Genomic DNA, 15,382 nt, shown 5'->3' with positions numbered 1-15,382 from the left:
CTTAGTCCTGTAACAATTTATATTTATTCAGAGTAGGTGGATAAAAGAAAACAAAATCATGCACCTATGCACCATTATTTTTAATGCTTCTGCATGAAATACAAGAAAGCAAGATAAGAAGTTATTAATTTAAATCACACATTTTTTAGTTGTTCATTAAAAATCCTTATTGAAAAAGTAAGACCCAACAATACAGTAAATTTTTTAATTCTTTTTTAAATTACATCCCATAAAAAATAATAAAAATTGTAAAATAAAAAAAATAAAAAAATGAGAAAGAAACAAGGTTTTCCATCCCATCATTTGAAAGCATTGGTTGGTACCCATAATTTTTTATTTTGTCGGCGCTCTATGCTGCACCTCCTTATCTCTTCCACTCTTTTGTTTAGGCAACCGTCCTTCTCATTTAAACGGTACATAATTCACTTTTTCTCTTCCTTTTCTATCCACCATTCATACATGCCGTTTAAATATCATTTATATAGTCTGTTATTCCGTTGAGATCTTCCACTTTTACCCTCACTTTTTTTTTTTAATTCTTTTTTATTCCTTCATAATCTAAATTGCTCCTTATTTTCTAGATTAATTGAAATAGTGATAAGAAGTGATCTCTTACTTTTTTGGTCTATTTACATAACCATAAATTTGCTTAAAGCAGTAGTATCTTTTAAGTACTGTACCACATATAGAACAAACCAACAACATAGACCCTGATTGATGGCCATGCAATTTATACAACTTTTTAAATGCAGTAGAAAGCAAACATGGGCTGCATTATAAGGTAAACCAATTGCACAAGTGTGGTCTCAGATGGCAAAGGATCACTGCACAACATCATCATTGCAAAAAAATATAATATCTGAATAATTTTTTCCTCTCTCTTTAACAAAGTGAATGAATTTCATGTATGTATATATATATATATATATATATATATATATATATAATATAATGTACTTTCTGCCATGGTGTAATTTGATTGGCTAAGTAGATGGATAAGCTGTTGTAAATTTTAATTATAAATAAAAAAAAGTGTGTACTTTCTTTCAGCAGTAATTTTGTGGGGCAACTAATTGACTATAGTACCCCTTGTTGACCCTTATCATCTATTAACCCATGTGTGTTCCTTTCCACTGCCAACAACAAAATTTAACACTCCCACCAGTTATTCAGACTCAAGTATTGCATGGATAATTCAGTACACCTCTGTCAGAAAAAATAAATAAATTCATGTCTATACAAAATTGATGATATTATTTAACAAAAGGAGAGCAATATTTATAAACATAATTATTAAAAGTCTTAACATGTTGTTGAGTAATTCCTTAGTTCTTTAATATATGTATATAATGAAATACATATTTTACATCATTAATTAATTAAAACTATGAGAAATATAACTTTTAAGTAGTTTTCTAAACACAAGTGATTCACCCTTTTACATAGTAATCAGTTCTATTTCTACAAGGAAAAGTGACATACTAATCTGTAACATATGAGTGATAATAATATATATGAAAAATGTGTGGAAAAAGACAATGAATGGAGATGGAGAGAAATAGACAAGACATAGTTAAAATATTGTCCTAGAATGCAATGCCATGTCACACCTGAGCACTCCCTTTCATATGAGTATGATGTATGAATTTATGGTGCAGGTTAGTGATGGGATATGGTGTATGTGGATGCTACACTAACTGGGATGAACCACAGAATAAATGCACCCAGGCCTAACAGATACTGTTATATACTAACCTCATCCACCACCAGAAACCAATTCAATATGGGATACTTTTTTTTAGGTAAATATGCTGTTACTAAAATATCTTTTATTCACATTTTTATCTACCTACAAATCATGCTGTTTAATTTTATAAAAAATATTTTTTTTAAACAAGTTAAATTTATTTTTAATGTTTAATTATATTAAATAGTTAAAGAAATACGGTATATGTTAATCTTTTTCGAATAACAGGAGAAGGGTAGTTTGGTAAATTGCAAAGTTAGAGTATTCTAAATTCCAACCGAACCGAAGCTGAAATGTAAAAATGTCGCGAGTGAGTGAGAATCGCAATATCAATAGCAACAGAGCATGCAGCTGTTTTATTTATTTTATTTATTTATTTATATTATTTTTATCTAACAAACAAAGCAAACTCTTTTCTCTTTCTCTCACTCTTTTCTCTATACAACTTGGAAGCTTTCTCTCTCTAGAAGCAAGGTCTCCCTCCACCACTACCACCACCACCTCTACCTCCAATCTCCCTCTTATACACGCACAGAGAGACTGTGTCTGAGACTAATTTTTCTGTTAATGGATTCCTTTTCTCTTCTACAATTCCAAGCATCTATTTTCGGTATTTGTTATTCCATTCTCTCTCTCTCTTTTAATATTTTTGGTTCTCATAGTTTTTTTTCCCTTTAATCTATAATTTTTTGGTTTATGAACGGCGACCCATGATGCGGGTTGGATTTTGTGTTGTGCAGGTTCGATCAAGTTTTGGGCTTTTGGCGGTAATGTGGTGGTTGAGTGATTCCTTCTTGTTGCATATCTATGGCTACAGATTCGTCTTTTGAGGGTGAATTGCTTATTTGTCTCTCTGTTTCTTCTAATTTTCATGTATAGTGCTCACTTTTCTGTTCTGTTGAAACTGGGATGATTGAATTCTCTCAAGAATTCTCTATCTTTGCTATGTTCAGGCTCATGAGTTACTTTCCGCTTAATTTGACGATCCAGGTGTAGATTAATCTCTACGGTGGTATTTTAGCATTTTGGCTTCTCTTATTTTTCTGAGTTTTGATTTAATTTATCGTGATCTCTTCCTGTGTGCCTTTTCTGAATATTGGGTGCTGATTAGCTTTTGATTTTATTTTATTTTTTTAATTTTTAGTTCACCATAATAGAGGTGTTTATTTTATACCTGTTTTTGTTTCTATATTTGATTTGATTTTTGTTTTTATTTTTATTTTTCTTTCTGACTGTGTATTTGGGGTCGTAGAACTGGCTTCTTGAGAACTGCAAAATTCTTGATTGTATTGTCGTATAAGGAAGGAAGCATGGTTAGTAGCTTGTAATTTGGTATACGATGGGCCAGCTAATAAATTAGCGGTCTATGGGTTCTATATTAGGAGAATGGAGTCTCCAATAAAGGTCAAAGAAGATTATGTCTAACTGCTTAATTGTCTTACTTGACTAGTCCATTGCACGTTGTCTCCTATGTTTTAATTTCTTACCGTGTTTCAAATGGTTGTATGTCCCTGTGGTGCAAAGTCAACTGGTTCCAGTTGTATACCTTTCATTATGTTATTTGCTTTGGCCTTCTTTGTAATATTTTTGAAGTAGTCAATGTTTTATACTATAACAAAATTGAGGTCATAACTTGTCAGATAGCCTACTGATTTATTACGTATGTAAAAGATTATTGCAATAATAATTCCTTTATTCTCAAGAAATTTGAAAAGAAATAAATTATGATGACATGTCTAGCATGAGTACAAGTTATGGCTGGAGTCTTTGTGGATCTAGTCTTGTCTCTTTCACTGCTTGGAAGTTTTGATGTTGGAATATTTCCATGAATCTGTTGTGCAGATAATAATATATGTTTTCTTTTGCTTAACCTCAGGTCTTGCTCTTGATCCTTCCAAGTGCAGTAAATTGAGTATGGAGGAAAAAAGAGAACTTGTATATGAAGTATCTAAGTGGTCTCATGGTGCATCTGAGATGCTGCAGTCATGGAGCCGTCAAGAGATTTTGCAAATATTGTGTGCAGAAATGGGAAAAGAGAGAAAGTATACTGGGCTGACAAAGTTGAAAATTATAGAAAATCTTCTAAAAATTGTTTCTGAAAAGAAATCAGGGGGGCATGAAACTGCGACAGACCCTGAACCACATTCCTCTCCTGCATCTGGTCAGAAACCTGCTAAAAGGCAGAGAAAATCTGAGAATCCTTCTCAGTTACCTGTTCCTGTGACCAGCATTTCAGTCAATAATAGTAGTGATTCTGTTAATACTACATACTGCAAAAACTCAGCCTGCAAAGCTACCCTGAATCAAGCAGATGCATTTTGTAAAAGATGTTCATGCTGCATTTGTCATCAATATGATGACAACAAAGACCCTAGCCTGTGGTTAATATGTAGTTCTGAGAATCCATTTCCCGGTGTTTCTTGTGGCTTGTCATGCCACCTTGAGTGTGCTTTAAAACATAATGGTTCTGGAATTGGCAAAGATGGGGAGCGTCCCAAGCTTGATGGAGGCTTCTACTGTGTTGCTTGTGGGAAAGTAAATGATTTACTCGGGTAATCATACTTATGCTTTTCAATTTCTTAGATGACATCTTTATTGATTTTAAAATTTCTGCTTCTTTTTTCCCTCTCTTATCTTGGAGTGTTTTACTACACTTGCAAATAATTAATATGTAACGGGGTTTTAGAAGATGGTATTTAGTCAATTTTCTTGGAGTGTTTTGCTACACTTGCAAATAAATAATATGTAACAGGGTTCAGGAAGATTGTATTTAGTAATTTGCTGTTTGCAAAATGCATCAAAAACTTTCAAGATAGACAAAAATTGGGATAAAAAAAGTCAACTGAGTCATCACAGAATACCTTTCATGCTAAAGTTCACATCCTGTCCAACTATATAAAACGAGTCAATAATATAAGATGACGGTTGTCTCTTCGCATTTAAAAAAAAATCTTCCTCCCCTTTTGTTTTGCTGAGTTCATAAAGCTCTAGGTTGTGTATGTCAAGTTGGATCGTGGCTTTTAGTGCATAATCTGCTTTAAACATGCATAGGACTGATATTTCAAGAATAATCTTAGGCATGATCGGTTTTCTGAAAGAGAGAGATTGATTATTTGTTGAATGTTATTTTTGATTGCTTAGCTATGGTAAGACACTCTACTCAACATTATGGCAAAGACACTACTCTATCAAAATATGGTAAAGTTGTTTTTTTACTGTTGTGTATGTGCCAAATTACTCTTAGGATGAAATTTTGTCAATGTGTAAGGCTAGATGAATCTCATCTGGGCTTGTTTATCAAAATATATTAGATGCTGGAGAAAACAACTGATGGTAGCAAAGGATACTAGACGTGTAGATATACTCTGTTATCGTGTCTCGTTAAGCCAGAGACTTTTACAAGGAACTGAAAAGTATGACGAACTTTATAAAATTGTTGATGAAGCAGTGAAGAAACTTGAACCTGAAGTGGGCCCACTCACTGGCTCACCGGTGAAGATTGGTAGGGGAATTGTGAACAGGCTTTCTTCAGGGCCTGAGGTTCAGAAACAATGTGGTTTTGCTCTTGAATCGCTTGATTCACTGCTTTCGAAATGGATCTTGCCATCATCACCCAATCCAACAACTCAAGGTGAATTCTTCGTTGTTATTTTTTTCTCAATTTCCCTCGTGTATCTATATCATTGCAATTTCCCTTGTGATTTGTGTTATATATGGAACTAACTACTTTACGACTTCCATTTATTTTAACTTAACTTTTAGATCTTGTTTAGGTAATTGGTAAGACATTGAAACACTTGAGTTTAAAGAAGAAATAATTTTATAAGAATAAGATTTATGTTTGGGAATGGTCTCCCAAAAGTAATTTGGATAATTGTTGGCTGTAAGTTAGTTTACTTTTTGTGACCCAAAAACTATTTCTGGGGTCATCAGCCAAACACGAGACATGACTGACTTCATAGGTTATTTCTTTTGTTTATGAACTTCTATTGGCTTTTTTGTATCGAAGCACTTAACTATGGTATTGGATGCAAATGTTGTACAGTTATCAGTAGATTAATTTTTCTGTCCCTGGGTGTAGATTCTCGAATAATGTTATAAGATTGATCTCCGTGTGTACATCACATTTTCAGATGCACATTTTCTGGCTCCAAATATGGTGAGGTTTGAAGATGTCACTGCCACATCCCTCACTATTATTTTGGGTACCAAAGAACCCTCTGGTGAAAATATCGCGGCTTATACCATGTGGTATCGCAAAGCTGATGAAGTAGACTATCCCATGGACCCGACATGCACATCGTTGGTACCAAGTAGAAGGTTCAGTGTCAGGGGTCTACTTCCAGGTACAGAATACAGTTTCAAAGTTGTTTCAAATGATTCGAGGGAGTCAGGTGTGTGTGAAGTTCAAATCACAACAGAGCTTGGCGAGGATGAAGTCCCTAATTGCTCAGCAACAGAGAGAAGTCAAAGCCCAGTAACCAACTGTAGCAGCCTTTCCAATCCGTCATCAGTGGAAGATGAAACTAATAACTGCAATCCATATAGTGACCTGACTGATAACCGAGGAGGTCATTATCCTCCTTATCACAAGGAAAGCGACCAGCTTGCTTCTGGAAATTTATCTAATGATGCTGTTAACTGTTCCAATATAGATGTTGTGGGTCTTCCTCCTGATGCAGATTCTTTGTCAGACAAGCAGCATGCTGTAGGAATGACTGCCTCCATACCTAGTTCTGACGTGCTAAAGCTGGAAGACAAGCACTCGCCTGAGGAACAAGTGACTGAGGACATGAGCATTGACGATGGGTTGAATTCTCCAGTTCTAACGGGTAGGGAATGTGTGCCGTTGGTAGGTAGCTCGGAAGGAGGCTTGCCTAATACTCCCTGCAAGTTGGAAACACTTAAGGATGGAGCAGGAAGGATTGGAAGATCCAAGTCCAGTGCCAAAGATCAAGAAAATGGATCCGGGAAAAGGGAGGGCCCCCAGGATGGAAGCACATCCAAGAAGAGAAGCGGAGAAAGGCAAGATGAGGGCCGTGTCGCTAATGGCTTTTCGGAGCGTGATTTTGAGTATTATGTGAAGGTGATTAGATGGTTAGAGTGTGAAGGGCACATAGAGAAGAACTTCAGGCAGAAATTTCTGACTTGGTACAGCTTAAGAGCCACCCCTCAAGAAGTAAGGATTGTGAAAATATACATTGATACATTTCTCGAAGATCCAGCATCTCTTGCAGAGCAACTTGTGGACACCTTCTCAGAATGTATATCCAGCAAGAGAATATCAGTGGTGCCAGCGGGGTTCTGCATGAAGCTTTGGCATTGACCAGTTTTGTAGGTCCAGCTACTACTCCCAAGCTTCAAGCCCCTCTTGGCTTCTCACGCTGTAATTCTTTAGATTTTTAATTAATATTCTTCATTTAGACAGAGTTCAAATACATATATTTATAAATTATAATTTATTTCAACATTATCATTCATATTATCATGTAAGTAAGAATTTTAGATTTACTTTTATTACACAGTTACTATTTCAAATTCATTTTTTTTTTCACTTTGCAACTCGTCGTTGCTCTTTTTGGTGGGTAGCATTGAAGGATTTATGCTAAAATTGATATTTCTATAGGTGTAGTATTTTCAAGTGAGGCTCTAAATTGGTTAAAAGCTTTTGAATTTTACCAATTTGATTGTACAGGATATATTTTAGTGTTGACTAAGACATCGCTTAAATTAAGTGAACATGTTACTAATTGTAGGTAATCATTGGTAGAGTAATAGTTAGTAAATGTTGATGAGTTTGTCCATAAAGGCATGCAATTGCTTTAACTCTTCCGATTCTGCTTAAAGCATTTCACTGTCTTTGTTAGTTGAGTTCTGTTGTGAAGCATGCATGAAACTGTACAAGTTAGTAATGGCGTGTTTGACAAAACTTCCTGCAAGAATATCAATATCATGCTTTGTTGGGCCACCCTCGTCCGTGATTATTGCATGAATTGGTTAATGAAACACGAAATTTGATTTACCAATCTTTTTTGGTTGTTTCCCAAGGTATCTTCCAATTGATGACTGGAATCATCCTTTTCAAAACAAACATATTCACTGATTCAAAGATTTTTATACATGAAGTTAAGAATTGAATCTTTATCAAGTGCTATCTATCAACATTGTGTTGTGCCTTGTTGTTTTTGGATTTATTTGGTGCATGTTTGATTCATCATAATTGTATCTACTTGATCAGGGAATTGACATTTTTCTGTGAAGTAAAGAGCTTCACAAATGTGAAACTCAATACTTCTCTAGCTAGTGCCATTACATGTTGATGGAGATAACTTTAAATATGAACTTTTCAACTACATAAATAAATTTAGCAGCACAATTAATTCAAAACTTTAATGCAACACATGTTTGAAGACTTTTCTCATCTATACATTATATAACTTGTTCATTTCTAGTTAATATAAAATTCTAAACTAGTACTTGAACTCTGATAAATCGCATTAGCTGAAGTTTGTGCTTAATTATAGAAATGTCAATACTAGGACGAGAAGTACTGTTAAAAAAATCAAAACCTTTTATTATAAATCCGCAAATGTTTGACTCAAACAAGTGTTTACTCTTGTTTTGTACAATTCTTAATTTTGAACATTATGACGTTCTCTTTTTTTAAATTTCAACTAATGTTATTATGCCCACAAAATGAAGGATTGTAATAAGGCTTTTTTATATATGATGGTAAAAAAATAAGACTTACAGTTGTTTACATTGTGCAGTACTCAGTATCTTTTTTGAACATTATTCTGTTCTAATTTTTAAATTTTCAAATAATGTTACTAAGTCCACGAAATAAGGGATTATAATGTAATTATTATAATTTGATGCAGTATGTTTTTTAATAGATCCATTTAATAAAATTAAGTAAACACTTAATTTAAAACTATATTTTCTTTGCATGCTTTTGTAAACCAAAGACCACAAAAACTGTATATGACTTTCTTCGGCGCCATACTTATTGTCCATTGCATGAAGAATGATAAAATGGAAATGATAGAAACAAATAATAATAAAACATTTAAATTTTAAATTTCAATAATTTATTATTTAAGAAAATAAAAAAATGAAAAAAAAAGAGGGCAAAGTTTGGCATGTGTCACCATCGTTGCATGGTTGATATTTTGAAAGAAAATGGTATGTTGATTATGTGAAATAAAACTGTAAAAGTAGAGAATTGGGAGTGTTGATGAAATCAAAGGTTTGAAGCCTAATTAAACTCTCCCTTCTCTTGTGTCCACCGTCTATCACATTATAGTTATAAACTGATACTACAGTTATTTAATATTTGCAGTAATCAAATTAACATTTTCATATTGGCTTTTATTTCTTTTTCAACTTCTTTCTCTTTCATCACTCACACTATGTTTATGTATAATATATCTAGATGGATCTGGCAAACACACTTATAGTTGCATACTGCAAACATAAGTGTTGAAGTTGAAGGTTGGATTTCAAACTTGAAACATACTCAACAAAATTATTTAGCATCGCAGTGTATTTCTTATCAACATGTGCTAGTTTGAATTAGATTAAATTTGGATTTTTCATATCAAATTTTGAAATAGAAAAGACGTGATTTAAAAAGAGAATCTGATAAAAATGATTAATCATTTAACAAATATTAATCATCAATAAAATAATAAATATTATGTACTAATGTTATGGTGGAAAGCAAAGGGATGTTTATTTTGAGAATTTTTTTAAAAGGCTAGTTAACTAAAATGTTGGACATGAAAATTATTGTCTTTTCATTTCTCTTCATTACATCAGTTTATGACATCAATAACTATTTTTCTCATTCTATCATTATTTTAATGCTTCAATAGTGTAAATGAAGTTTGGAGTTTCAAATAATGTTATCAAGTTCAATTTTCATCTAAATCTTTACTTTATCTGCAAAGTCACAATTGACAGGAAATGTTAAAAAAGAAAACACAAAAAGTTCATCTTAATTGAATTGTCTCACGTGGAACATTTATCTTTCAATATATAGTATGAATATAAATTCATAACTAAATTGAAATATACACTTTAGAAAAAAAAAATTGCACTTTCATATAAATATGACTTTTTACAGTAATTATTTTATGGATTATGTTCAGAATAATTTTTAATCGATGGAGTAAAAAATACTGTAACAATAAATAAAAAATAAACTCGTAATTTAAACATCTCTCGGTAGATAAAAATATAATATACAGTTGATAAGTCGAACATGTGCACAATGCTATGGATTGTGATTAGTCTCTATTGAAGAAAATTGGACAGAAATGAGGAGAGGGTATGATTTAGTGAAATTGACTTTGATTTGGTGCTAATGATAGTTTAGGCTAATGATAGTTTGAAGGTGGAAGGAGTTGGGGGTGATGAGAGAGAGGGGTGGGATTTTGAGATCCACATCAACCATAGGGGCAACAAAGTTTAGGGCAGAGTTATTAATAAACATCCACATCAATCAGAGCTCGCCCATGGATATAGGAGTAAAACGAATGGGTTAGAAGAGAGAGTTGACACACTCGCATATCCATTGATCATGCATTATATTGAAATCCAGAATCACTTAATAACATAAAGCATGTGCATCGCACGTGTTACGGCATGCAGCAAAAATCTAGATACCGCATGAAAATTTGACAAATTCTATGAATGCAACAGGTAAAAATAAACATGCCTAACACCAGTTACACAAGGTATCATCGAGCTGAAAGTAGCACGGTATATCATATGAACGACACAGGTAATTGGCCGAACGCTTACAAACTTTCATTTTGGGTCCCTCCCTCCTAGAATTTCTGGCTCCAATATTTCACACAATTGAACCACCACCAAAGGATATTACTCATCTGCAATCATCAAAATGCTCAGTCGTTGAGGCAAACCAAAATTTTTAGTAGTGAGAAGAAAGATATTTCATGCATACCCAAGAAGTAAACGGAGGAATCTGTGTTTTGCACTTTTTAAATGAAAATAAAAAAAAATGGCTGAATGAAGGGTTGCCTGATTGGTTAACTGAATGCCTATAACAAACAATATTGTAGAAATTTCTTAAGCAAAACAAGCAGCTACACGAACAGAATCTCTGTGACTGTGACTTGTAAAAGACATCCAACCAACACTGGCGTAAATAAACAAGAAAAATGCAGGGAAATTAACTTAAGATAATATGTTTCAAAGTTTAGAGACATCAATTATACAAACGAAGAATGTAAATTTTATCAGATACTAAAATAACTAGGAGCGCATGTTAATGTCAAGGGGTGACTTTTCCAAAACAAGGTTTTCTTAAAAGTGATAGTAAAGAACCATCAACCCTTGCCAATAATACTATTTCCAAATTCCAAGTTGCAATGACACCAAGGTTGTCAAAAACAAGCATTTACAAACTCATGGGAGCTTCGTAAATTCGACTAATACACTCATATTATAAACTCACAGGAGTTTAGTTCATAATATATATATATATATATATATATATATATAAATACCTATAAAGAACATAATAATTAAACATTTTAATCTCATAATAAAACAAACTAGTATACATAAACAATAAATTAACTAAATCTAGTAGTAGACTACTTCTAAATAACTTCAACAATGCAGCCAAATCACAGTGAGGAAGAAATAGAACCAAATTGCAGTGGGGAAGGAACAAAGCCTAATCACAGAGAAGATCAATGAGGAAAAAATCGCAGAGGAAGATCGAAGAAGAGAAGCAACACCTTAAATTTGTCAACAGCAAAGAGAAGGGAAGCTGAGAAATGCAATAACAGAGAACCCTAATTGTAGGTCTTCTCCTTTCTCCTATTTTTGCAAAGCCAAACGACAAAGAGAGGAGTCGCTTCATTTAAAAACCACCCATAGCTAAACTTACCATCTCGGTCCTGAACTGCACTTGTGAGATTGGCCAAGTTCACCACGAGCTCACTGAGTTTACTAAAATATTACTCAGTAAACTAGAAAAGGGGTAATGAGCTCGTAAACTAGTGTGATCTAACAAGTTAAATTGCAAGTTATATAACCATGATTGACAAGGCTTATATCCCTTTCAAAAGATCCCATACTGACTAGCCTCTTTTGTTCTACAAAAGTAACACAAACAAAAGAACTGCACAGTCTAGCAGTGAGCTCAATTATATAATATCTGCTTTAGCAGAGCATATATATATAGTTATTATTGCTATTATATCCAATCAGAATTCAAAATTTATGTTATAAGCACCCAAGCATTTGGGAATCCCTTCCTTAAAAGGTAATTTTCAAGGGGGGAGAACAAAGCCACTTATGTACTTCACCAAGCATCTCATACAACTCAATGTAGGACTTGGCACCCTACAATACCCAAGTCCTAAAACCCTATAACGCCTAGAGTCTAACTAATAGTAGTAGTTGCAATCTCCCTGCAATATCCAATCTTAAACAAGGCTTCCAAAAAGACAGGGTTATTCTATAATGAGCCATAAATAACATACTACACATTCCCATGGTTCAAAATTCACAGCTTCCATCCACAGGCCTGTCAATTCTTTGATCAATTGCTATTAGCAAAATGCATTACTAAAATGATCAATCATCAACAGTAGCCAGGCCTAAGTTAGGAAAATTGTATCCAAGAAAAGCTAAACTGCTAGAAGTGTTTGGCTGAAAGAAGGGAGAGAAGCACATAAGGATGTGGAGAAGTGCCACCAGTCTACAAAACACATAGAAGAGAGAAGTAAGGTCAGAAGGTATGTAGGGGACAAATCTGTTATGGGAAGGGTATCTATGAATTCCAACAATCTGTTAGTGAATTGAAGCTTGGGTGTATTCTCATCTCTAGGGAATGTGTATATAAGAGAAGCCAGACAGCCAGAGGTGTTTGGCTGAAAGAAGGGAGAGAAGCACATAAGGATGTGGAGAAGTGAAAGTCTATAAGGCATATATAGGAAAGGGAATTAATGTGAGAAGGTATACAGGGGACAAATCTGTTATGGAAAGGGTGTCGATGAATTCCCAATTCTGTAAGTGAATTGAGGCTTGAGGAGAATTCTCATCTCTAGAGGATCATCCATTATTTGTTTTCCATTACCATACTAGAATCATGTAACACATTCAAATTTAATCATTGCTACCATGAGTGCAAGTGAGGGGAGTCACAGTCCCCCACATTGCATGTCCAAGTACTGCCTCACCTGCCTAAGCTACCTATGGCGCTTGGCTGCTTGCCTCCACACTAAATACTTGGCAGCATAGAAGTTCTGAATATAATACTAGTACTACAAAGATAATGTGATTTATACAAGAACCAAAAAAGGGAATTATAAGCTTCGTGATTACCACTGATGTGTCTTGGAACTTAGAAGAATAGATAGAATGGTAATTAATTTGCATTCTTCAGTCCTCACTTACTCGTGTCAAAATCTTCTCCCTGTGGTTTGTACATACGTCTAGCATCTGTCACTAGGATGCATGAACATTAAATCACCAACCAGCCTAACTTATAACAACTAAATAATTCCATGTGAGTTTAACATGAACTTAACAGTTTGTTTGTAGTGTAAAATTGGCGTGCATTTTGGAATATACATGAAAGCTATTACATGGAGCATCAACCTGGATTAGGAAACTCAGGTTGCAGATCCGAAACCAAACACACTAAAAAAAACACAAAAGACAACCTCTGAATTAAACACAATACTAGGGATATGTAATTGGTCCAAACATTTTTCTTTGGACAACCATTAAAAACCATGCCATCATATCGGTAGAGAGATTCAAACTACAAGAGTCTAATAAGAGTATATCAACATACTACTCTCACCTCTCACACTCCTCTATGATTACATCAATGTTTCCTACATAACATTAGTGAAATATGAAAATATAAATTCAAAAATTCACACTGCCGCAGGATAGTGAGTTTGTATAAAAGGGTACCACGTAAGCAAGGTGAGAGTAATTTACTTACTCTGAGGGTAAGCTTGATTGGAGAGTAACAGGGGTTAACTTTTAAGGGAGAAGAGTTTTACTAATTGCTGTGGGCATATTTGCTAAGGAAGAAAGGTGAGTAAACAATCACAGATATGAAACTCTCTAATTTTGGTGTAATGGTTACCATAGTCAGGAATAGGGTGAAAGAGAAGAAAACCGGGAAGTATTAGGACTTATCTATTGGGACTACTGAATCAATGTTAAAGATAAAACGATCTTTGACAAAACACGCTAGCATCACAAGTGAGCTATGCAACCAAAACAAAATTGAGCTAACCTCACGCTAAGCATAAGCACTAAACTGCAGAATGTATAACACACCAAGAATGACACACTCCATCAAACAACATGAATAACAGCTATCATCACAAATCCACACACAGAGTCGCTAATTTACTATTAATCATCACCGCCTGGAACACGAAACAATCCAAATTTCAATCATTGTTCAACTAAGCTAAATCCGAGTTTAATTCCTAGCGGCAATCATCAAATTCTAACATAACCTTAATATAGGGTTATTTGTTCCTGAAGGAAAGAAAATTGAACAGACCTGAAAAAATAAAAAAACCTAGCGATTCCTCTCAGCGGGCAATGGACGATTGAAGCCACCGCGGCGGTTCATGTACTGGCGCGGTTGGCGCTTGGTGACGGCTCTGACGCCGCTGACGTCAGCACCGGCAACCGGTTTCCCCTTGGTGGAGTCAAACCCGACGGGAATTCCTAGCATCTTCATCATCTCCAATTCGTCCTCGTCCCCCTCAGCTTCTCCTCCGTTATCCTTCTGCTTCTGCTGCTGCTCCATAGCGATACCGTCCACGAAGTCTGACACCGCTTTCTTTGTCTCCTTGTGCTCCTCCTCCGCTGACTCTCTCCGGTGGCGCTTCCTCGGCTGGTCAGGGGAAGGCGTCCGGTGGTGGCGCCGCCGGTGGGAGCGCTCACTCGGCGAGGGCGAGCGCGCATGGCGGGAGCGTCCACGGTCAGGAGAACGCGAACGAGATCTCTTGCTACGCACTCTGTCATCGCGATCGCGCTCATCCTTTTCTCGTTCTCGTTCTCGTTCTCGTTCGCGTTCGCGTTCACGGTCGCGGTCACGGTCGTCCTTGTCTCGCTCACGGTCGCGGTCGCCCTTGTCTCGCTCGCGGTCGCCCTTGTCTCGCTCGCGGTCGCCCTTGTCTCGCTCACGGTCGCGGTCGTCCTTGTCTCGTCTTCGTTTTCTTTCTCTGTCCCGAATTCGATCACGGTCACGGTCACGGTCACGTTCACGGTCAGTCATGGTGCAGAGAGGGGGCTGAGGTTCATGGTTGGCTCTGCCAAAACCCTATAATAAACAACCCCATGCTGCCTCTGGAGTACAAGGGATGCTACTTACTGGCTCCTACTTCACTCGGAGATACTTTTAAATTCACAAAAAGAAAAATTGCATTTATTAGTAGAAATGATAGGATGTAATACTAAAAGAATTGCTATCTTCTAAAATTTTAATTCTTTGATTAATACATGTTGAAATGTTAATCATTATTTATTTTTATTTAAATTAGGGACTAAGTTACTAAGTTCAACTGTTTTTTACGTCATTGCATCATTAAAGAGTTTTAAGTATTGGGAAATATA

General features: G+C 35.2%; 2 protein-coding genes across 2 annotated transcripts; one reads left to right on the top strand and one right to left on the bottom strand.

The window, feature by feature from the left end:
* Positions 1–1,775: 1,775 nt before the first annotated feature.
* Positions 1,776–7,227, top strand: LOC137807324 (VIN3-like protein 2). Its single transcript, XM_068607922.1, has 5 exons — positions 1,776–2,357; positions 2,488–2,579; positions 3,624–4,299; positions 5,059–5,378; positions 5,881–7,227. Exons 2-5 carry the CDS (start codon positions 2,555–2,557, stop codon positions 7,071–7,073), a joined length of 2,214 nt encoding a protein of 737 aa, XP_068464023.1. The 5' UTR covers positions 1,776–2,357; positions 2,488–2,554; the 3' UTR covers positions 7,074–7,227.
* A 3,092-nt stretch (positions 7,228–10,319) lies between these two features.
* Positions 10,320–15,166, bottom strand: LOC137807323 (uncharacterized). The gene is made up of 2 exons (XM_068607921.1): positions 14,322–15,166; positions 10,320–10,641 (listed from the first exon to the last, which is right to left on the bottom strand). Exon 1 carries the CDS (start codon positions 15,042–15,044, stop codon positions 14,340–14,342), a length of 705 nt encoding a protein of 234 aa, XP_068464022.1. The 5' UTR covers positions 15,045–15,166; the 3' UTR covers positions 10,320–10,641; positions 14,322–14,339.
* Between the last annotated feature and the right edge of the window lie 216 nt (positions 15,167–15,382).

This window comes from Phaseolus vulgaris, chromosome 3 (genome assembly GCF_000499845.2).
Source record: "Phaseolus vulgaris cultivar G19833 chromosome 3, P. vulgaris v2.0, whole genome shotgun sequence".
Taxonomy (NCBI): Eukaryota; Viridiplantae; Streptophyta; class Magnoliopsida; order Fabales; family Fabaceae; genus Phaseolus; species Phaseolus vulgaris.
Note: the sequence above shows the minus strand (reverse complement) of the source record. Positions and strands in the feature narration are given on the sequence as shown.

What these genes read in the sequence shown, in the direction of transcription:
- LOC137807324 (XM_068607922.1), top strand. Translation starts at nt 2,555, where the DNA reads ATGGCTACAGATTCGTCTTTTGAGG. An exon ending in AAAGTAAATGATTTACTCGG is followed by an intron (nt 4,300 to 5,058) that starts GTAATCATACTT and finishes AAAATATATTAG; the next exon opens with ATGCTGGAGAAAACAACTGA. An exon ending in ACCCAATCCAACAACTCAAG is followed by an intron (nt 5,379 to 5,880) that starts GTGAATTCTTCG and finishes TCACATTTTCAG; the next exon opens with ATGCACATTTTCTGGCTCCA.
- LOC137807323 (XM_068607921.1), bottom strand. Translation starts at nt 15,044, where the DNA reads ATGACTGACCGTGAACGTGACCGTGACCGTGACCGTGATCGAATTCGG.